At 41.7% G+C, this 23,849-nt stretch overlaps 1 protein-coding gene across 1 annotated transcript in view; it reads right to left on the bottom strand.

The window, feature by feature from the left end:
* Positions 1-16,141: 16,141 nt before the first annotated feature.
* The window catches only part of LOC122794886 (vomeronasal type-2 receptor 26-like), a 282,948-nt gene continuing 275,240 nt past the window's right edge, over positions 16,142-23,849 (bottom strand). Inside the window, exon 4 of the mRNA XM_044063485.1 lies at positions 16,142-17,040. Coding sequence (XP_043919420.1) covers positions 16,142-17,040 — 899 coding nt within the window. The remainder of the gene's footprint in view (positions 17,041-23,849) is intronic.

The raw sequence follows: 23,849 nt of genomic DNA, 5'->3' as shown, positions 1-23,849 counted from the left end.
AGTATGGAGGACATCCTTCCTGTATGTTGGCAGCATTGTTACAGATGACAGGTTGCAGTACCTACTCCAGCAGGGCTTGCAGACACAGGACAACTACACATTATTAGGTTGTTCCAGACCTACAGACAGAGTGAGTGGTGTTGTTATGTGCTTTGTATATTGCTGGTCTTGCAGTGTTTGCATGTACATAGTAGTTTAGGATGGAATGCAGTCTGTCTGCATAGCTCTCAACAGTGGGCCTATCCACATGATGGCCAGTGGATTGTCTGTTTGCTTTTGCCTGTGCACCACACAGGGCTTGTCCTAGATATATCCCTGGCAATCTGTCTGTTGCGTGCTATCAGTACACGGCTACTTCCAATTCTGTTCCTGATGTGCTATTCCTGCATAAAGGTATGTTGCATCAAATCCTGTAACACCAGCAATGTGCAGTGTGTGTAACTGCAATATTACGGGTATGGCCCTGTGCTACTGCCTCTGTCTTCCACATATATGGCTGGCTTTGTCCTGCTGTGATACGGTTAGGGGTTGTTCAGTATCGGCCTATCATGATATACTGCTAGCATTCCTGCTATCATCCCAGTCATATCGTGGACGCCCACGACATTTGTTGGTCAGGCTCCATACATGTGACAGATACATAGACATTATCGCAGGAAATAATTGTCCCCCTAGGCCTTGACTATGGGGTGTAACTGGCGGCTGCTGATCTACATCAGTTATTGTTTATTGTTATCTATCTTGATGGCAAATCCTTTGGCCACAGTAGTATGAATTGACAGGCCTGTCCTGGACAGCATAGTATGTTATATATCTGCACTGTCTGCATCTACTTTTCTGTGTGGGTCTTGCATTCCTCACTGATTACATAAGTGCAGATCTATGCGCTGTCGGTAATGGCATAGATTATTGTAAAATTCACCATTACAAGTTGCCTGTGTATACATATCTGTGTGTCATCTCATGTCCTATGAATAGTGAGTGGGCTATGTGTAGTTTTATACTCCTTTTCAAGTGTAAATGTCATTCAGTAGGTTATACAGCAAAATAATTATGTTATACCGATTTCACATGGGAAATGGAATGTGCTGCAGTGGGACCTGAATGGAGAATGTGTGGGCTACAGGGGGATGCTCTGCCCACTACACTATTGCAACTCTGCATAAGTCGTATATTCCTACATTAATGTCACACCCATGCTCCCTTTCCCTGGCCCCTGAGCTCCACGTACTCAGCATCCATCCATTCTGCAGTTGCTAGCCCTGCCATACCACACCTCCACACATTTCCCTCTCTGCACGTCTCGGTTGTTGTTGTGTCTTTCGGCTTATCCCGGTTAGGGGTCGCCACAGCGGAACTCCGGTCCGCTAATGTTTGGTAGTGGATTTTTACGTGCCGAGTTACCAGCCCTGATGCACAACCTTCAACGAAGGTACGCCCATTCACACATGCCTCCACACAGAAGACGCTCTAGCTGAGAATCAAACGGGACAACGTCTTGCTGTGAGGCGACAACGCTACCGCAGCACCACTACCGTGGGTCCTGTATTTCTCCATATTACTGTCTTGATGCAACCTTCTGCAAGCTCTTCATCAGTTTAGTCCACGTACATTCGAGCCTTCTCTTCATCCACCTCCGATTCTGGTGGGAACATTATTGTGACCCATAACGTCTGGTGCGTCCCATCAGGGATGGACCTGTTGTTGGGTCACGCATACACTTTGCTGGTCTACACTGTTTCTCCCACTAGTAGCATCCTGCCAGGGTTTTCAGATGCAACGGTTTGCTCACACACCAGACCAGCCTCATCCCCTGCTTCCACGGATGAAACACGACCCCACGCTGTGGCCCATTTTCCATTCCTCTCTTCAGTATTATACGACACTACTGTTCTCACAGTATGCGTGGACAGGCACTGTTTATTGGTACTCATAGACTGCTCTGAATACTGTGACTGAGCACTCTGCACATGTTTGCTGGTATTAATGTACATACTTACATACATTTCCTGTACTGTTGACTGACTGTGCCAGATGATATGTTTGTGATAGCAGCTGACTGTATATCTGCCATGCCTTCATGGTAACTCACTTGGACTATAGTGTGCAGGGAGGGACCTGGGAGTGCTGATTATGTTGTTACTGGCCACGACGAGGGCTGTGGGCTACAGCATGCCTAAGGCACTGTGGGGGAAGTGTAGGCAGGTATGCACTGGTGTGCACTAGGCTCGGAATTGCTGACCTCTGGTTACGGCGTCTTACACTTGGGCATTGCTTACCACCACCCACACAGGTGTACTCCCGCTTGCTGACACATATCACCGCGCTACTTCATGTACATGTTGTTATTATACATGCTTACGTCAGGTGTACATGTCAAGTATGACTGTTCACGAAGGTCAGTCTAAGGTTAAGTGGAATTCCAGTTTAGCATTTCTGGTTAGGCTACACTCAGGTATTCAGGTTAGGTTTAGGTATGCCATACCTGTGTTGTAGAGTAGATGTGAATAGTGGAGGTGTAGGCGGGTAGGTGGAAGGGGGATATTTTAACTGTATAGTAGGCTGTTTGAATGATTGGTGGGGGTGCGGTTGTGCAGGTTTGCAGGGTGTTGGGATATGTATGCAGGGCAGGACAGGAGGTGTCAGTGTCAGTAGTTGGTGTAGGGGTCTGGAGTGTTGGTGGGTGGAGGACTTCGCAAGGTGGTGATCCAAGTGTGCTTGGGTTTTCCCTTCATGTGTTATTTACATGTGTAGTCTGGGACAGCTGCGGTAATACACCTGGGTTGGGGGTTCCAGATTCTGCCAATATAGTTGTGTGGAGGGTGTCACCTACCTGTGACTGTGAACATTACTACGAATGCAACAGGGGTCGATAGGTAAGTGGTGTTATTGAGCCACACAGAGGGGCTGATAGTGGGGACATGTCCAGGGATGTGCAGGATGGCTAACAGGAAGGTCCACAGCTGGCCATTTCTTCTACAGTGACAGCTGTGTATATACCCTGCATGTGAGGGTAGGTCTGGACAATCACTCCCCTGGATGGGGGTGAAGACAGCAACATAGCTCTCAACCGATCAGAGACAAATCTCAACAGAGTCTGGGACAAATCCTCAAATAATCAGGGACAATCAAGGACAATCTTTAAATATTTGTATTATCAGCTTGAAACATTTGCAGATTAAGAGACTGTGGTGTAATATAGATATTCTGATGTAAAACGTCTATAACTCTGGATTACTATCATTATTTATAAAGGGCAACTCACCACCTTTTCTTCAGCAGTCACCAGTTTTAAGAGGGATTAAGAGGGACAGAGCTACAATCAGAGTCTATATCAGGGACGTTCCTGAAGATCGGAGACAGTTGAGAGGTCTGGACAGCAATCATACCTTGTGATGCCAATTAGTTCGGCTTACATACCTACAGTGAGGTGTTGCGACCATGTGCTCTTTGGTGTCATTTTGTGGGTTTGCAACAACACATCTGGTTATACCGTCCTTTGCCATGTAAACTAGACTTTGCTGCAGTGGGACTCGTACCTGACGTGGCTGCTTGTTAGGCATCAGCTCTGCCCAATGCACACTATTGCTTACATCCCTGGGGCGGTCCACATAGAACCACTCCAGCCAACACCTGCACAGCTAAGCCCATAATGTCATACCCATAGTTCCCAGACCACACTTCCTCTTCAGCAGTCTTCTTACTCCAGGTGCAGGTTGGGTCTAAACACACCACTACACACTGCCAATTCACCACTTCTCGGGACCCATCACGCACATTGTCTCGCCCATGGGTCATCAGGGTTCCCCAACCTTGTAGTCTGGAAACATGCGTGCCCTGCCGTAGGTTATCTGTGTAATGGCTGGAAGCCCGAATAGCCATTACATTTTTGGCTTGTCCCGCAAGGGACATTCTTGTCTTTGTTTCAAGATTAGACTTAGCGGGTCTCTGGTAGTATCCTGCCTGTAGTCTGGGAAGCAGTGGTGTGTTTACTTTTATTGTGTGTTTGTATGTTTCACCTGTAGGGGTTGATTCTACGTGTTACACATTTGTTGATTGGGCCCCTCACCCCCATTGGCATGACCTGTGAACACATGTAATTCTTAACTGCTGTATCATATCTTAGTTATATATATGTGTATATTTGCACACACACACACACACACACACACACATATATATATATATATATATATATATATATATATATATATATACTGTATATATAATCTGTATTTGTATGCATATATATATATATATATATATATATATATATATATATATATATATATATATATTGCTGTACATATATATGTTGACAGATATATGTGTAGTTGTCAGCATTTGCATGTATATCTGTTCATATATTTGTATTTATATGTGTATATCTCTGGATATTTATATATATGTATATATATATATATATATATTTATATATATGTATATATATATATGCGACTACATCTATAGATATGTTGTATCCATTTAGTTAGTGATATTTGCAGATACACACCCATCTAGCTGTAGGTATACATTCTCTTTATTGTTGCATGACTGGGCTGGGGTTATGTTTCTGACAACATACAATTTCTGCATATCTGGCATGTCTTAGTGGTAAATCGTTTCATGTAGGGTGTGCATGGCCCTGGGTCTTGGACTTGCAGATGCTGTTTGTTTTGTTGCTGGGCAGAACAGTGGCTGTTGGATACGGTGTGCTTAAGGCACATTCAAGTGGTTGTTAGCGAGTTTGCGCAGAGGTAAGCACTGCTGACTTCCGGTCACAGTGTCTTACACATAGTTAGCTTCTCCTTTGCTTAATCTGTGTTGGCGGTGCTTCACCCCACCCACATGCACTTGCACATGCTCACTAGTGCTTATATATGCTTACTACTGCTTATCTGTGCTTATGCCTGCTTACTGCTGACTTATTAATTATGGTACTTATTCTTCACCTGTGCATTTCATACAGTACTCCAGTTCACATTTAAATGTTATTTAGTAGGTTATACAGCAAAAAAATGTAAATATATGTTCATATACAGATTTCACATGGTAAGTGCTGCAGTGGGACTCAAACTGGGAATGCCTGCTCATTAAGCAGATGCTCTGATCACTACACTCTCACTGTGCTGTTTTGTTCGCTTATATCTTCCTTGTTATCCTCTTCAGCCTTTTAAGCTGCTTTAACCATAGCTAAGCGATGGTTAGCTGTACTCAGAGTTTTAGAAATAAATACAGGGGTTACTTCTTTTTATTTGTATGTCCTGTTGCTGTTGTACACATGGGGGACTGTTGGTGGGGATATGCGGACACGTATGAGCGGTCTCGCTTGTTTATTTACGGTTTCTGCTGTTCTACTTTACAGGGGCGTGTTTATTCTGAGACCTCTGCTCTCAGACACACCCCCTGCACTCGTCCACGCTCTGTGTAGGATTAGGAGGTCAGGCAGTGTGCCTTCATTAATATGCTTGGGGTGCTGCTGTCCTCCTCCTAAACGGCCGCTTCCGTGCAGGACTAGCCTAGTCCTGCACAGAAGATTAGTGAATCCGGGGGAATGAATTTTTGGAAAGTTGATCTTATGGTCTCAACAATATAAAGTTTGACTTTCCATAAAAGTGATCTACTGAAGGTGACCCATACATATACAATATATAGATATAGATCTCTCTCTCTCTCTATATATATATATATATGTATATATATATATATATATATATATATATATATATATATATATATATATATATATCTATATAGTTACATTTATCGCACGACCACAGATAAAGTTAGATGTGGGCAACAATGATGCACTGTATATGGTATTTTTTCATTTATTTGTGGTTGTGCAGCCATGGAGTTCACATATTTAAATAAGGGGTGTAGGGGGGTGTAGGGTTAGAGGGAGGTTGCCCTTCCAAAAACATTTTTTCTTGTCTTAAAGATTTCAGATAAAATTAGCAATCAATAAAAATGTTTGTCAGTCGAATTAAATTTAGATAAAAATGTGTTGATAAATGTGTTGTCAATAAAAAGTGCATTAGATAAATTTAACTATATATATGTGTGTGTGCGTGCATGCATGCGCATGCGTGTGTGTGTGTGTGTGTGTGTGTGTGTGTGTGTGTGTGTGTGTGTGTGTGTGTGTGTATGTGTGTATATATATATATATATATATATATATATATATATATATATATATATATATATGTATATATATATATATATATATATATATATATATAGATATAGATAGACAGATATATAGATAGATATAGACAGACAGATACACACACACTTGCACACACATGCTCACATTCATATATACTTCCCCTCACACTTTTCCCTTCATACAGTTGTCTTCTCTCCAACTCTCCATATGATTACACTCGCAGTTACAGTGTTATAGTGATATATCTCATGTTAACAAGTTTTCCATCCCAAATATCTTTCTTGCAAGGAATTTTCAAGGAATGTTGTGGTCTCCCTCTTAACTTATCTGTTATCTACTCTTTAAATGATAAATGAAAACAAACGATTTCTCTCTGAGAATTGTAATACTTCCTTTCTACCAGCCTTTGCCTGGCACAGCACTAGTCCCAGCTGTTCTGTCCATAATTTTCAGCTTAGTTCCAGCTCTGGAAGAATCAGAAATAAATCTGGCTCGCCTGGCTCTGGGGTTCTGGTTCAAACCACATTCACAGATTTCTTCCTTTCTGGTTGTCTTATATCTGGCTAGTCAGAACTTGTTGCCATGATCTCAGTATAAGGGCAGGTGCTTTCCTCCCACTAAATGAGCACAGACTACTTTACTGAACTTTTGTTAGTTTATAAGTTACCCTCCCACCTTCTCCAATTTGCTGGGAATGATTGCCTCAAGCAAGCTAAAAACATGTTGCCTCTCATGGGCTTTTGTGTGACGAGCATCATGGGTATAGAAAATATAATCACACTTACAAATACATGGACTCATACAGTGCATTATGGATGACTGTGGGGGCATGAGAGAATTTAGATTCTGAATACAATAATCTGTTGCTATAACAGTTGTCTAGGTTTGGTTGTGACCCTTATATCTTCATTGCTGAATGGATATAGCAGATGATACCTTTTAAAAAATAAATGAGCAAATTCATATGCTCTGCAACAACCTTGTCTTGAAGCACCTAACAGGGCTTCATCAAATGACTGCTTCTGTTTTCCCTGTTATACATTCAGTAAAAATCCACCAGCCCTTGGCATTCATTTATATTAGTGTGCTGGCCTTATTAAGAATGGACTACTCACCATTCCTTGTTTCAAACAGGCTAACCTACAATATTCTCACAATGTTATAGTCATTTTCTGTAGAGGACATTTCCATTGAGTTTTACAAAAAACAAGAGATTTTGCTTGGATGTAATGCAAGACTGCTAAATGACCACAGAAAATAGAGAGGTCAACTTATCTTCCGCACCTTTAAATGACACTGTTCAGGAATCTGAATATCTCTGTCCTGGCTGGACCCTTAACTCACTTTTAGCATTCATATGAGCAAGACTCAAGACAAGTGGCAAAACTAATGACTAGCAGAAACAAGATTTGTCCTGTTCTTACAGAGGAGAAGAGAACAGTGCTGAAGAGGGGATCCTCCATTCTTCAGTAGAACAAGAACTACCTTTCACTACTGTAAACTCTGGCAACAACGGCAGTAATAAATGAATATAAAAGCTTCCAAATGAAATCTTCAGGTATATCATAAAAGTGACTGCTATAGAATGCAATCCCAAACTACTTTTCAGAGCTGACTTAACAACTATTAGTAAACGTGGCATACTCATAACCTGCATATAAATTTATTACTTACTTATACTATAAGAATTTCCTCCTGTAGCCATACTAGGCCATGTTTCAGTTATTCCTGCCCATTCTCCATCCCTTTACTTCACAGCAGAAGGTTTTGACTTATGACCACAGGTATGGAATTCAATATATTCAATATATTTAACCATTCAGAATCTGCCATCTATTTTCTCCATTCTTTTATTAGCACTCAGCCTTCCTCATTAACTAGAGGAAAACAGTTTTTGCACTTACTTTCCTTACTTGCTTAGAGAAAAACAGCTCTTATACTCACTTTCCTCACTTATCTAGAGGAAAATAGTTTTTTATTCAGGCATGTCCAAGGGTCAGCTCCCAGTGTTCTCTCCTGTCTATCTGATGAATCTGGGCATCTTGGGGCAATGTAGAAATTGCCTCATGTACACAGACGACCCTCTCCTCCTACCACTCAACACTACAACCTGTGAGAGATGCACTTATCTAACCAAACTGGAGGTAAACCTCTCTCCAACCAAGACTGAACTTGACATTCAAGAGGAGAAGGTAAACACTTGCACCACACCACACTTATCACATAGTCTCACTAAATCTACACCACCAAAATCCACACATAGAAACACAAAAACATTCGCGGAGGCTCTCACTAATAATCTGCCCAAGCAACAGAGACCTCCAAAGCAGAAATGCAAGCAACTGCCACCCTCCAACATAACCCAAATGACACACAGCCCACAGACTCAGTGTGCCACTCAACCACAGCCAATAAGGCAAAACAACATATCCAACACACTAGTCATAGGTGACTCTATAGTCAGGCACACTGATGTCCCACTCACCAGGCTAAACAAGGAGAAGGTTACTATCAGCTGCCTGTCGGGTGCCAGGATCCGCCACATAACTCACGCACTCAGGTCACTCCACAACAAGTACAGATATGACTCTATCATTGTCCATGTTGGTGTGAACGACCTGAGACATACCTCCCTTCCTGGACTACATGAAAAGAGACATGGAAGAGCTATCTGATCTTGTAGCCCAGGCAGGTATGACCCTAGCCCTGATTAGCATTCTGCCATCACCCAGAATGATACTGCAGTACAAGGACAAAATGATTGACTTCAACAATTGGCTAAGCTTCTGGTGTCATTCTAAGGGGATCCAGTATCTGTCTGCTTGGGATGACATGGTCGACAGACCACAATGCTTTGTCAGAGATGACCTGCACCTGTCTCCCCTGGGATTCCGGATACTGGCTAAGGCTCTTGCCACCCCTGTAGTGCCTTTTTAGGCAAGGTTCAAATGGAAAATTCACCACTGTAACAGGAACAGGCAAGCAAAAACTGAGGGTAATGCTACTCAATGCTAGAAGTCTAAATCTCAAAATGCACTCACTCAAGGCACTCCTTAAAATGGAGAACATCAATATCTGTGCAGTGACTGAGACCTGGTTCAAGGCTCCAGAGAGCACCCCTGCACTACCAGGCTATAACTCATACCACACTTTTCGGCCATGTAACCTGGACCGGAACACCAAAGGCGGACGTGTGTACATATTCATTAAGGATATCCACACCTCCAGGCTAGTTGCTCAGCATAATGCATCTGAGGTTATCCAAGTGCAACTAACTCTGGGCAAAACTGCAATCCAAATTGTAGCTTGCTACAGATCCCTCACCATTCCCCAGGATTCCCACTCCTCTTTTCTTGATGTACTGGAAAATATTAGGGTTCAACCAAACACCCTAATAATAGGTGATTTCAACTACCCCAACATTAACTGGGAAAACTACTCGTGTACCAATTCCTTCCCACAATGCTTTCTGGAATTCATAAACTCCAATGCCCTGGATCAACTTATCCATGCCCCGACCAGGGGCAACAATATCCTAGACCTAGTCATTACCAGCATGAGTGACCAGTGTTCCACACCTGAAGTCAACTCCTTGTTGGTCCGATCCAACCATAAGCTAATCACCCTTGATATCCACATCCTGCCCCCACCCACCATTAAGGAAACCATGGTACAAAATTTCTCCAAAGCCAACTTCATGCTTCTTAAGATAGAAGTGGTGAACTTCATGACACCCATGCTGATGGACAATACAGTTACGACTGCTGAATCCTACACAAATGCACTCTATAAGCACTTACACGAGTGCATGGGTTGTGTGATCCCACAAAGAACCCAGACGCTATCCTCCAAAAAAAGGAAGCCAATCTGGTGGTTCCCTACCATAAACAAACCATACAACATAAGGAAGAAATTGTTGCAAAAGAGAGTAAAATCCCATGAGTGGAGGAGCTCCCTGGTCAGCCTCAGTAAGAAGCTGAGATCCCTTATAAGATCCTCCAAAGCTAGCTATGAAAACAAAATCACCACTGATTCTAAGGACAATCACAAAGCATTCTATAGCTATGTCAAGAATCTCAATGGCAACACCCAAATCTGCTCTGAGTTACAGCACAACGGCTCAAAAATTACAGAACCAATTGATATTGCCAAAATCCTGGCAGATAGGCTCAGTGCTAACTTTACCCCCACCCCCCACCCCCCACTCCCTAAAGGGTCCATACCTATACAGGAAGAATGCAGAGTCCCTGTAATCACAACTACACAGGTAAAAGCTGCACTCTCTAAAGCCAAAAACACAGCATCCATGGGACTGGACAACATTCCAGGCTGCATTTTACACAAACTTCAGAACAAACTGGCTCCCCACCTAAGCACCATGTTCAATCATAGCCTCACATGAGGCTTTGTGCCCACTGAATGGCATACAGCAACAGTTAGGCCACTCCACAAAGGGGGCGCCACCACTGATCCCGGGAACTATCACCCTGTTAGCCTGATGTGCCTGGTCTACAAGGCCATGGAACATATTATCATGGAATTCAAAAACAAAGACATTGGTAATCTCCAAACTCTGGATCTCACCCAGTTTGGGTTTGTGAAAGGCAGATAATGCCTCCTGACCTGATCGACTTCCTTGAGGCAGTCACCAAAGCCATAGATGAGGGTAAGGTGGTTCACACAGCTTATCTTGACCTCACCAAGGCTTTCAACACCATCCCCCATTCTGGAATTATAGCTAAACCCACTAAACTAGGTATAAATCCCTACGTCAAAACATGGGTTGCTAACTGGCTCACTGACAGAACCCACACTGTAAAAGTTGCACACTCCAAATCTGACTTCAAACCAGTGTCAAGTGGAGTACCACAGGGTTCAGTCCTGGGACCTCTCCTGTTTGGCATCTACTTCTCTGAAGTACAGGATTACACAGAAGGCCTCTGGCTAACAAAGTTCACAGATGACTGCAAACTAGGAACCATAGTCTAGTCCCCAAATGATGTGGAAATCCTACAAAAGGGCCTCTCTGAGACAGATGCCTGGTGTCAGAGCCGTGGCCTCAAGCTCAATGCCAAAAAGTGCACTGTCATCCCCTTTGGTAAAAACTCTGTACCCATGAACTACTTCATAGACAGCAGTCTACTTAACACTGAATGTGTGATAAGAGACCTTAGGAACCAGGTGGACAGTAGTCTGTCCTTTGATAGTCACATCACCACAGTAGTCAAGAAGTCCTTCTACATGGCACACCTCATCATAAAAGGTTTCGCATCCAGGAAATAAGAGGTCATTGTGCCCCTCTATTCGACACTCATTAGACCCGTTATAGAGTACAATGCCCCTTTTGGAATGTACCTCACAAGACATCTGTAGTAGCTGGAAACGCCCCAGAAGTACATCACAAAGAGGATTACTGGCCTCAAACACATGCCCTACACTGACCATCTCAAAAAACTCCAGCTTTACTCCATAGCATATCGCTAACTCCGAGGTGATCTCTGCCTAACAAATAAAGCTATGTCAAACCCAGAGCTGCTGGACATGCTACACCTAAAGAAATCCCAATCCCTCCGAGCTACATGCTCTAGGGACCTAAACCTTGTCACCACAATAAACAGGACATGCTGGATGGATAGATTCCAGTCCCAGAAACTTTCCATACTCTGGAACAGGCTACCCATCTATGTCAAGCAAAGTTCTTCATTAGCACTCTTCAAGAAAAATCTTGATGAGTTGATGGGAAATAGGAAATACACCCTGGGGATCACTTCTGTATCTCTGCTTGACAGTGGCACAGGAAAATAACTTTCTTGGGTGGCATAAGCCAGGAAACCTTGTTGACTAGGCTTACGTAGGCCCTTGGGCTGATAGCCTAGTACCTACCTATGAACCTATAATAAATTTGTCTTTGTGTTTCACACTTCATGGACATCACACAGACTTTGATGGGTGCCCACCATTGCAAGAAGTTAATCTTACAGTTGATGTAAAATAATTTTCTACTAATTTTGTGAACAGCTCTGAGATGTGCTGTAGCACCTGCTGCTGTAATAGGTTATTTGTATATAGTATTCATATGTTAATCCTGACTCTTCCTTTCTGTCATAAAACAGATAGTCTATGATGATAGTCCTTTGTATTGACTCTGCAGTTATCATGTCATTTCAATGTACAGTAACAATAATAGAGATATTCCTGTTTTTGTATTACTTTACAATTGTATATTTCTTTCATAAACTGTTCACTCAAAAGAATAGAGGTATGGTGCCTTGACCTGATTCAGTTAGCAGCCAAGGTGCTGCAGGAGAGAGCAAATGGAAGCACAAATCATCAGCAGTTGTTAGATTACCCATGCAGGGCAGGGTGATGGCAATATGACTGCATGTATGCGTGTGTGTGTGTGTGTGTGTGTGTGTGTGTGTGTGTGTGTGTGTGTGTCTGTGTGTGTGTTTGTGCGTGTGTGTGTGTGTGTGTGCGTGTGTGAACAAGTGTGACACGTACAAGTTTATCATAATATAACTTTATTTGTATTTTTCATATTAATGATACATACACACTGTGAGTACTTATCAGAATTTTATTGCAAAAAGTAGAGTTCATTGCTTCTCCTTTTGGGATATCACAAATATGAAACTGTGTTGTTAAAAACAGCTTGTGGATTAGAAAGAATGGATTTGTGATGGAAACATCATAGTTAATATATATATATATATATATATATATATATATATATATATATATATATATATATATGGATTCCTATTACAAGAATGAAAGTTCCCAACTTCGAACTTGTAATAGGAAGCCTCACTTACACGAAAGTTCACTTTAACGAAAGTGAACTTCCACGAAAGTGCACTTCACTGAAATTACCACAGCACAGTGGAGGACATCAATAAACAAGCTATGTCCTTCACTATGGTGTGATACTCACGGACCTTAGGGTTAGGGTACGGGTTAGGGTAAGGGGATAGTTAGTAAAGTTATCCCCTTACCCTAACCCATGCCCTAACCCTAAGGTTTGTGACTATCGCACCATAGTGGAGGACATTGCTATGGCCTTCATTGTGCTGCAGTCATCACGGACCTTAGGGTTAGGGCATGGGTCATGGTAAGGGGATAGCCTGAGGGCTATCCCCTTACCATGACCCGTGCCCTAACCCTAAGGTCCGTGAGTACTGCATGGAAGTTCAGTACAACGCCCATTCATTGTACTGAACTTCGCGTAAGTGCACTTTCGATTAAGTGCACTTTCGCTGCAGTGTGCATTCCATACACTATTTCGAAGTAGTGAACCTTCGATCTAGTGTATGGAATCCATATATATATATATATATATATATATATATATATATATATATATATATATATATATATATATATATATATATATATATATATATATATATATATATATATATATATATAGCAGTTTAGTCATGAAATGGCAAAAACTCACATTGCAGCATCTTCCTGGAATATGCTTTCTTTGGATAGTGAATAATTATTATTATTATTATTATTATTATTATTATTATTATTATCATTATTGTATTTTTTAAGCAGATTTGCTACATTAATAAATTCACTTGTTTAAAGTTATTTCACAGGCAGGCGGCCTATCAGAAAGCAGGTGTGACTGCACTACTATTCTCTTTTTAAGGGGTAGTTTGTATCCATAACTTGTACAAATGTAACGTGCTTTGAATAAGCTGCAGAATTAATTAATTGTGACAAGCACAAGAGGAAATGTGGCAGCTGTGTTCAACAAGGTTGTGTGCATGAAGATGTGCATGCATGTGCTGAGACTGCAACATACTTAAATTAAAAATTGTTTTCTCTGCCTGAATGTAGCATCATGCTCCTCTCTGCAACTCTTGAAATAGATCAAAGCAACAGGGCTGGCACTTACGCGTGGAACAGGTTTTTATTTTCATTTGTTATTTTCAGTATATGTGTTTGTGTGTGTGTGTGTGTGTGTGTGTGTGTGTGTGTGTGTGTGTGTGTGTGTGTGTGTGTGTGTGTGTGTATTTGCCTGTATATGTATGTATCAATCTAGACATCTGAATGCTGATTATATAGACAGTATTTACATGTGAAAAAAAGTCTTGAAATGCAACTCTGTAATCACTGTTCCTGTATCTTTCTAGATTTTTCCATCAGAAGTGTAATATATTGTGAAGAATAAATATAGAAATAAAGGTTGACCTACAAAGATTATGTCGAGGAACAAAGGCTGTGATGCATTGTCAAGAGCAGGTCTAGAAACTAACATAGTGTAATAATTTAACAGTAGAGCCAGCAAACTGAAGATAAATGGGAATGTGGCACTAGTTTTCACTCATATAAAAATATTGTAGAGAAAGGTTTAAGAGGTAAGTGTTTTATCAGTTTCTGAGTTACTTCTATGGTACTGGACTGTGTATTGTGGTTTATCTACTGACATCTGTTTTTTCTCTGAATAATAATTGTTTTATAAGATTTAAGCACTTTAATGATACGCTTAAAGTCTGTGTGCTTTGGGTTTGTGAAAATGCAATATAGGTAATAAAAAATGAAAAAACATGGAAAGGGGGAAATCTCTAGATTGTGTCACTGATGGAGGACCTATGAGTACCCCACAGTGTCATGATGCCTACAACTTCCATTTGGTCTTAAGTGAACTTTATCTAATATCACTTAGTGTCAGATGTCTGAAATGACTAACAATCTAACTCTGGAAAATAAGTTATGCCGCTGCTTAGATGACCAATGAGAAGAAGACTGCATTCTGTTCTCTTTCATTGACAATTTGAAAAATTCATCTCCAGTACCAGGATCTGACCAACTTCTAATCTATATCTAATGTAAATGGATAGCTTGATCTCTATTTGATCATGTTAAATCATTCTCTACTGTACATGACAGGTTGACCTTGTCATGGTGGTCCATATAGTGATAGAGCACCAAGATCTCATATTAACTGTAAATTTTAGGCAATGACTGTATTGTGATTTGTGATAAAAGCTAGATTCGCCTTAAATGGGATACTTACCGTTACTGCCAGCATGTCGCAGAAGGTTCTATTACTGTTCAGAATTACATGAGATAGACTCTTTTGTTATAGTGACATACCTACTTGACTGAAATATTTTAGCCCATTGCCATTAGACATTGGGATGTAGTAGAAAAAAAGTCAAGTCCTGAGTGATTTTGCTTAATAATTCATGGATGATACCACTAGCAGGACTAGAAAACACTAAATATCTTGCTCAGCTTCTGTATATAATCCCAGAAATCTTCCTTTTATGAGTTCTCAGAATCTCATTCACTTTAAAAGAAATAAAATTTAAAAGTGATAAAAGAGGATTTTAAAAATGCTTGACTGTCATGAAGAGAAAACGCAAGGATCTGACTTCTGCTTGACAATCCTCTTCACACGTATTTGCATATCTGAGATACAGACAAATAACTATAACCAGGCTTACTCTCAGAGTTTTATGACTGTCTAGCCTATGTAGCATGCATTACTTTTGTCGTTATTTATTCTTATATTCTTCAGTACTTCATAATATTTTAGTTGATATACAGTTTCATACATCCCACCATTTCTTGCAGGTAGTATTTTATTTATTTAACATTTGTTTATCAGGAATGTCTGATTTGGAACAAAGCCAATTTTCAGCAGATGCCCAGGCAGAAACACTTTAAACACCTGTCCTTGTAATGTTGGAGGAAACCGGAGCATACCCACACAAATGCAGGGAGGACATGCAGACTCCGCACAGAAGGTACACCAACCAAGGATCGAACTGGAGAAACTCTATCTGCACTGCAACAGCTCTACTGCTGCACCATCCAAGTATCTGCAAAGAACTGCTTTATGGTTACCTATCTTTCAGATTACTTAAGTCAAATAAATGCCATGTTAAAATACAATACATACTTAATAATACAGCACTGCAATTATTTTATTGGTGTTAAACTTGGTTACTAAATTGAACCTAGTAAATATTTTCTTGTATTTTTTTCAGGTTGCAGTAAAATAATGTAACATTTAGGTAAAAATATACAGCTGAGTAATCCTGCACTTGAGGCTAAGATTGCAAATATCTCCACTGCAACCATGTATTTGCCCTGTGTGCTCAGGTATGCAGGTATAAAGGACACCCAGACACTGACAAATACTAGCATGCTAAAGGTAATAAAATTGGCCTCATTAAATGTGTCAGGCAAATTTCTTGCCAAGAAAGCAAATACAAAGCACACAACAGCTAAACCCCCCAGATATCCCAACATGCAATGAAAAAATACTACATTGTGTTCATTGCACTCAATTATTATCTTCCCACTTGCATATTTTGCATTGTAATCTACAAAAGGAGGGTTGCTTAACATCCAAGAAGCACATATAATAAGTTGCCCAATGGAACAAAAGAAGACCACTAACTTAGGTACAGTTGGTCCCAGCAGTCCTTGCAGTTTACTGTCTGGTCTTGCTGCTTTGAAAGCAATGACAACAATAATGGTTTTTGCCAAAACTAAAGAGATGCTGAGGGAAAATATTACACCAAATATGGTTTGCCGAAGTATGCATGTTACTGCTGTTGGATTACCAATAAATATTAAGGAGCATAGAAAACACAGCATGAGCCCAAGAAGAAGTAGGTAACTGAGTTCACGGTTGTTGGCTTTGACAATTGGTGTGTCTCTTTGTTTAATAAAAATCCCCAGAACTGAGGCATTCAGCAGAGTCATGAACAGAGCAATGACAGCAAGAATTGTACCCAGGGGTTCCTCGTATGTTAGGAACTCAATCACTTTTGGAATGCAGGCATCATGGTTTTCATTAGGCCATTGATCTTCTGGGCATTTCCAACAGTCCAAAGAATCTATTACAGACATATAATTATAATTATATTGAGTGAAGATGAAAAAAACGTTCATTAAATAATTTAACATCTCAATGATGTGACAGTGTATTGTCTGTTGAAACTTGAGGGCTTGCCTCCTTCCACAAACACTTCCATTCTCTAGATAGGATCAAAAACTTTATCTCAGATTAACTACATATCAAATGCAGCTTATTTTTACCAAAGAAGTACTTAAAGGACAAAGCTATATTGCTGCTATATCACAAACCAAAGCGTGGCAGTCATCCAGACATAAACCCAAAGTTTGAGTCTCATTCAAAGGTATTTAGAAGACATTTATGGTAAACAATGAGAAGCAAACCACAGAGCTGATATGTATTTAAATCACAAGCGTACATCAATTATTTCCTTATTTAAATAGTCAAACCCCAAGATTCACGAATGAATATTTTCTGTGGAGCAAAAGTGCAGTTGCTCCTACATGGAAAATGGCCTCCTCACGATCCCGGTACATCCCGTTTTGATGTGCACAAGCGCTCTAACACTGTTCCTGCATGGAAACCCACGCAGGTTGCTAATCACCTCATTTGCTGGTGAAAACCATGCAAATGAGGTGAATTAGTGATTCACCAACCTGCCAGGTCTCCGTGTAGGAACAGTGTTAGTTGCAGAAATGTATTCAGTTACTAACCGAATACATTTCTGCAAAAAACACAACGGAGGCATGTAAGCTCTCAATAAAGCATGTATTAGAGTAGTTATGCATGCCAATGGCCAAATATATGGCCAATGGCATGCAAAACTGCTCCCTATGAATAAAAAATAAACTTTTATTTTTGTTGGCTGATCTCGGCCATTGAATGTGTGGGAAGTGGTACGCAAACAGGAAGGAGCAGAAAATAAAAAAAAAGGGGGGGGGACAGGAGTATTACAGAAAACTGCATTCTGCCATTATAGTCAATAGCATGCAGAAAGTAAACAATGGCAGGGAACAGTGGTTGCTAAGGGGGAAGGCTCATGTGAAGTGCAGTAACTAGGGATTAAGGCAGTGTGGTATGTTAACAAGGGGACTTTTACTGAGTCACAAATTTCTTCTGTGTCACACTGCGCCTAACCGTGTAGGTGCTCTGACACCACCATGTAGACAGGAAGAGCAACTAACATGAAAAGGGGGTGTGTCATGCTTGCTGTAAGCCCATTGGAGCTCTGTTGGCTGGGTTTGGGCTTAGCTAAGCACAGCTAAGTGAGGGTGTGTGTCTCAGGCTGTATAGTCTTATTCTATGAACTGAGGAGTATGTATGCACCCAGAGGAGGGCCATTTCTTGCTGTTTACACTAGCTAAATGGGTCTGAGCAGGGCGCCAGGGATTAAACAGAAAGGACATGGGGAAAGTAAAAGGAAATAGCAGAACAAAGAAAATGCAGTACAAACAGCAATATGGGATACTGCAGCACACAATGGGCCATTGAAAGCACTCATTAATACAGCTGACAGGTGGCTGCATAGCTGAAAATGGGAGGAGATGTAAAAAAAATTAAAGGGCAACAGCACAATAAAGGAGAAATGAAGTAGAAATCAATAATACAGGACTCTTGCAACTTACAATGGACAGGCAAAGCACATAATAATACAGCTGGCAGGTAGCTGCATCGCTGAAAGTGAGGGGAGATGTAAGTAAAAAATAATTAAAAGAAAGGCAACAGCAGAATAAAGGCAAACATGCACAGATTACCACTAATGCCTCTAACACTCACAGTGGCCATTTCAAAGTCATGAGTAATATAGCTGGTAGCTGGAATGTATCATAGACCCAATCACACAAGCAGCAGTTGCAGCACACCACTATAAAGTATGCAAGCACCCCTCAATCTGGTTTCTCCAACAAACTCTGCACCTTTGGAGTAAACCTTTTAATTTTAACTGACAAAATACTAGGGGCTGCCATAGCTTTGATACATCAGTATGTGCTGGAGGCTGACAGTGTTGAGGAGGATACTGCTGACAACTGCCCCAGACTCAGGAGGAGGAGAAGAGTGTTCAGACCCAGGGTAACCTACCAGGGCTACATGACCTGGAGATAGTAGATCACTACAGAGTGGACAGGGACATACTTCAGCAAATTGTGAAGCTGTGCCAGCCTCGTCTCACATCCAAAATGAACAGAGTCGAACCCATCCCAGTGGATACTAAGGTATGTGTAGCCTTAAGAATACTAGCTACAGGTACTTTCCAAAGACCTACTGGGAATATCATGGGGGTGTCACCGGCATCTGCATCCAGAGTACTCTAACAGTTCCTGGATGCCATGCTACCAAATGCTCATGACCACATATACTTCCCTAACATCCATGAGGAATTGACCAGCAATATGCATCTCTTCCACTGTGTAGCTGAATATCTGGATGTACTGGGTGCCATAGACTGCATGCACATCCACAACAAAGCACCACCCTGTGAGCAGGGTATGGTCTACATAAACCGCAAGGGATTCCCCTCCATCAAATGCCAGGTCATGTGCAATGCCCAGGGCATTATCATGAATGTGTGTGCTGGCAGCCCTGGAAGTTATAACGACTCCCACATCTGGCATTCTTCACAGCTGTATAAGGGATTTGCCAGGGGGGACATCCTGTATGGCCATATGGTGAAGGATGCTAACTATGCTCTGGAGCTGTGGATGATGACACCCATCAGAAATCACTCACACACCCATGCAAAACGCCATAATGAAGCACACCCACAAACCAGGATCATTATAGAGCATGTGTTTGGGATTCTCAAGTCATTGTTCCACTACCTGGACATATCTGGTGGAGCCTTGCAGTACTCTTCAGTCACATGTGCACACATGTTGATAGTATGTGCCATGCTACACAATATGATCTTGCTGAAACAGCTGCAGCAGGAATAGGATAGGGGAGGGCCATACAGCCCCCCACCATTGTCAAGGTCCCCACAGGGACAGAGCGACTCAGACGAGGAATCCCCTGAGCCACTCCCTGTAGGCAGACAGAGGCATGCGCAGTATGGCCTGGCCTTGGCAAAGAGGCAACGCATAGCACACACACTGACACTGTAGGCACCCAGGGACTGACACCTCTCTCTACTTGCACACACAGTAAAAAGGGATGACACACACATCACATTAACTGTAACTTACCATGTATAGGCAGTGTACTGTGTGCATCCAACATAGGCAGCCCTCAAGCTCCGTACATATATATGGTATTGTTGCATGCATGCAAGGGAATGGGATGGACCACTGGGATAGCAGCAGACAACTGACAGCTATGTGGGACAGCTGGAAATGTCTGCCCAATAATGGCCTCCCAACACTATGCAGTAGTACCCAAGGTGGCAAATCCTACTGGAGTATATGTATGGGGCCAACTAACTGGGGTGTCATAGCTCACAGCCATGTATGTCATTGTGGGGTCCCATACCCACCCCTCAGTCCCACACAGCAAGTCAGCTGTAGAAAGCCAGAGAGAAATGTCAGGAAAAGCTCCACAAATGGCAACAATGTTGAATTACCCCCCTACAGACCCACACAGTTATAGCACAGCAGGTCTTGCAGTTGCAGTAAGGCTCTGAAGGGTAACAAGTCTGACATGCAAATGTATGTCATTAAAATCTCACCTGTGCTCTTTACTGATATGCCTGTAGTCTCCAAGACAGGGCACAATAATATGGTAAATAATATGGTAAATGGTATCAAAATGTAAAGCAAATATCAGCACAGCCTCCGCAAATGTCTACAGTTGACAGGTGTGCCCCCCCTATATGCCCACAGAAATGCAGTAACATGTATGTTTGCAGGAAAATAGCAGCAAAACACAGATTGGTAGGGCTGTCCCAATACACATGAAAACATGTTGCATGTGGTCAATATGCAGGGTCAATGAGCTATGTCCATGTGTGGCCAATACTGTCAGGATCTGGCCAGCATGTTCTCCTGGCTGTCATCTTGTACTGCCCTAGGTACAGGCTTTCTGTCACAGGGCCATGTGCAGATAACTGCAGTGCTAACAATTATACATCAGTGACACCTATTGCTCTGCCACTAACATACCTGAAAGTCACAATGCTATGTGGAATATACTACACATATAATGGACTTCTTGAGAGCTGTGTAGCTGAGGTGTTTGGGCTTTTGTGAATAATCATGCTTCTTGGTACAGTTGCCAGTGGTCATTATCAATATGGCTTTTTTCCTTGTTTTATGTCTACTGTTGTATATAATGGACATGCCTGCACAGTGCAATGCAGTCTGTATCCACACCCATAACACCAAACCTCTAACAGCAACATGTCTGAACTAGGGCAGAAGTAAATGTGGAACAAAGGCACAATGATAGGCATGTGCAGTAAATATTGCCCTGACATACTGAGAAAGTTGGTAGGGTGAGCATTTTGCAGTAGCGGGAATTGTCTGAAGGTTATGTAGGCTGACACAGTAATGTCTGTCAATATTTTGTAACATCACTCTTCAGTTATACCGAAATAACTTGCAATAAAAACATGTTTATGCAGACTGGACAAACTTCTAGCCAAACACCTGGACAATCTGCCAAAAAATGTACAGCAGACAGGTATGGCCACACCAGGATATCACGTCTCAGGTTACACAGATACCACAGAAGCAGAAAATCCCCAGCCAGTATATCAACAAGTTGCTGGACTATCACTCAACTGGCTGTAGCCACACCTCCCAACTGGCCTTGTTGGGCAAGAATGTACATAGCTGCCATTATAATATCAGTCTATGCATCATACGACTAGTATTCCTCTGGTAAAGCACTGTGATAATTTGAGGATGTCTGACACTAAGTAATGACACAATACATTGCACTGTCAGAATACAGATATGTCAGAAAATGTCTGCCAAAACAAACCATTACCCCAAGGAAAGTCATCTGTACTTCTGAGAGGTATGTATGTAGCACACAAAACATTGGACTGGAGTACACTTATCTCTGGAATGGAGTCCCACTCTAACTAAACAAAGTCACACTGAGCATGCTCCTACACTTAGAGGAGAAGCACAGGACATGTTGGAATGGAGTTCCAGTCTGTCTACAAGGTCACACTGGGCATGCTCCTACACTTAAAGAATCACAGGACATGTTGGAACCTACATTGGTCTATATGACTATATTGTGTAGATATAGCCATGCATACAGACAGCTATGTACACCTTAACTGTCCCTATGCAAACACATCAGACAGGATTACCCCCAGCTAGCTGTAAATGGCCCATATGTGATATATCCGCATCTGTTTTGTGTGACACACATGCAGACATATATGGCCAACAGATAACTATATATGTCAAGCATATACACAGACACATAGATGTGGGGAAGTGAGAGACAGACAGTGATAGACAGAGAGACACAGGGGGACAGAGATAGCAGCATGGGTCACACACAATGGTACCCTGGATGGCATACAGTGATGTCCTGTTGTGGACAGTGGCATACTGGTTTCAAACAGTGGCAAATGCAAGCATAAAAGGTGAGCCCCATTGTGTAATAGTACTGAGGTTGGGGTGTTAATATCACATCACCTCCCTGTGTGTGTGTTTCTGTAGGTCTAAGTATTAGCAGACTGTTCCCACTCAGTACACTTCACATTGCCCAACTGCACAAGATCTGCTTCTGTCATTCACCTTATAAGTACCATTGGACAATTGCTACTTCTCTGAGCTCTGTAGTGCATGTGATAACTACGCAGCACTATAGTACAAGTAACTAGAGAGGTAGGAGTTCTAAACCAAATGCTGGCAACTGTGTGTGTACAAGAGTGAGGGAGTTGTTTGTTCATTTGTAGGTAAAACAGTTTTATGCCATTCCCACCCACAACATTTCCCACTGCCCCACTTTATCAGTCCAGATGATGTCATTCCCCTTATCAGTAACCTTGACCAGCTCTGAGCCCAGTAAGCTTAGTAGTATGTGCAATCAATGCCTAACACTGTAGTAGAAGTAATTAGTTAGGCAGGGGTTCTACTCTAGTGTCTGGTAAATGTATGCATGTGTATATTTGTAAGCAGAAGTATTTTGATATGTTTCCCACCCACTGCCCTCCTTTATCAGTCCTGCTGATGTAATTCCCCATATCAGTACCTTTGGCCAGCTATTCGCTCCGTAAGCTCTGCAGTGTGTGTGATAACTGTGTAATACTATGGTGCAAATAACTGGTTAGGTAGGGGTTCTACTCTCACATGTGGCCAATGTGTGTAAGTGTATCTGCTTATAGGACAAAGTATTTTGATATGTTTAACACCCACTGCCCTACTTTATCAGTCCTGCTGATGTAATTCCCCATATCAGTACCTTTGGTCAGCTCTTAGCTTAGTAAGCTCTGTAGCATGCATGATAACTGCGTAACCACTATGGTATAAATAACTAGTTAGGTAGGGGTTCTACTCTCACATTTGGCAAATAAGTGTATGTCTGTCTGTTTGTAGGACAAAGTATTTTGATAATTTTAACACCCACTGCCCTACTTTATCAGTCCTGCTGATGTCATTCCCCATAACAGCAGCATTGGCCAGCTGTTAGCCCTGTAAGCTCTGTAGCATGTGTGACAACTGCCTAACACTATAGTACAAATAACTACTTAAGCAGGGGTTCCACTCTTGCATCCGAAAAATGTGTGTAGGGGTGTGTATGTTTGTAGGCAAAATTATTTTGATATGTTTCCCACCCACTGCCCTACTTTATCAGTCCTGCTGATGGCATCCCTCTTATAGGTTCATAAGTGTGTAGTAGGCTAATGACCCAGGAGCCTTTACAAGCCTATCCCGTAGAAGGGCCCTGCTA

The sequence above is a fragment of the Protopterus annectens genome, chromosome 2.part1 (genome assembly GCF_019279795.1).
Source record: "Protopterus annectens isolate FY-2018-M chromosome 2.part1, PAN1.0, whole genome shotgun sequence".
Taxonomy (NCBI): domain Eukaryota; kingdom Metazoa; phylum Chordata; order Ceratodontiformes; family Protopteridae; genus Protopterus; species Protopterus annectens.
Note: the sequence above shows the minus strand (reverse complement) of the source record. Positions and strands in the feature narration are given on the sequence as shown.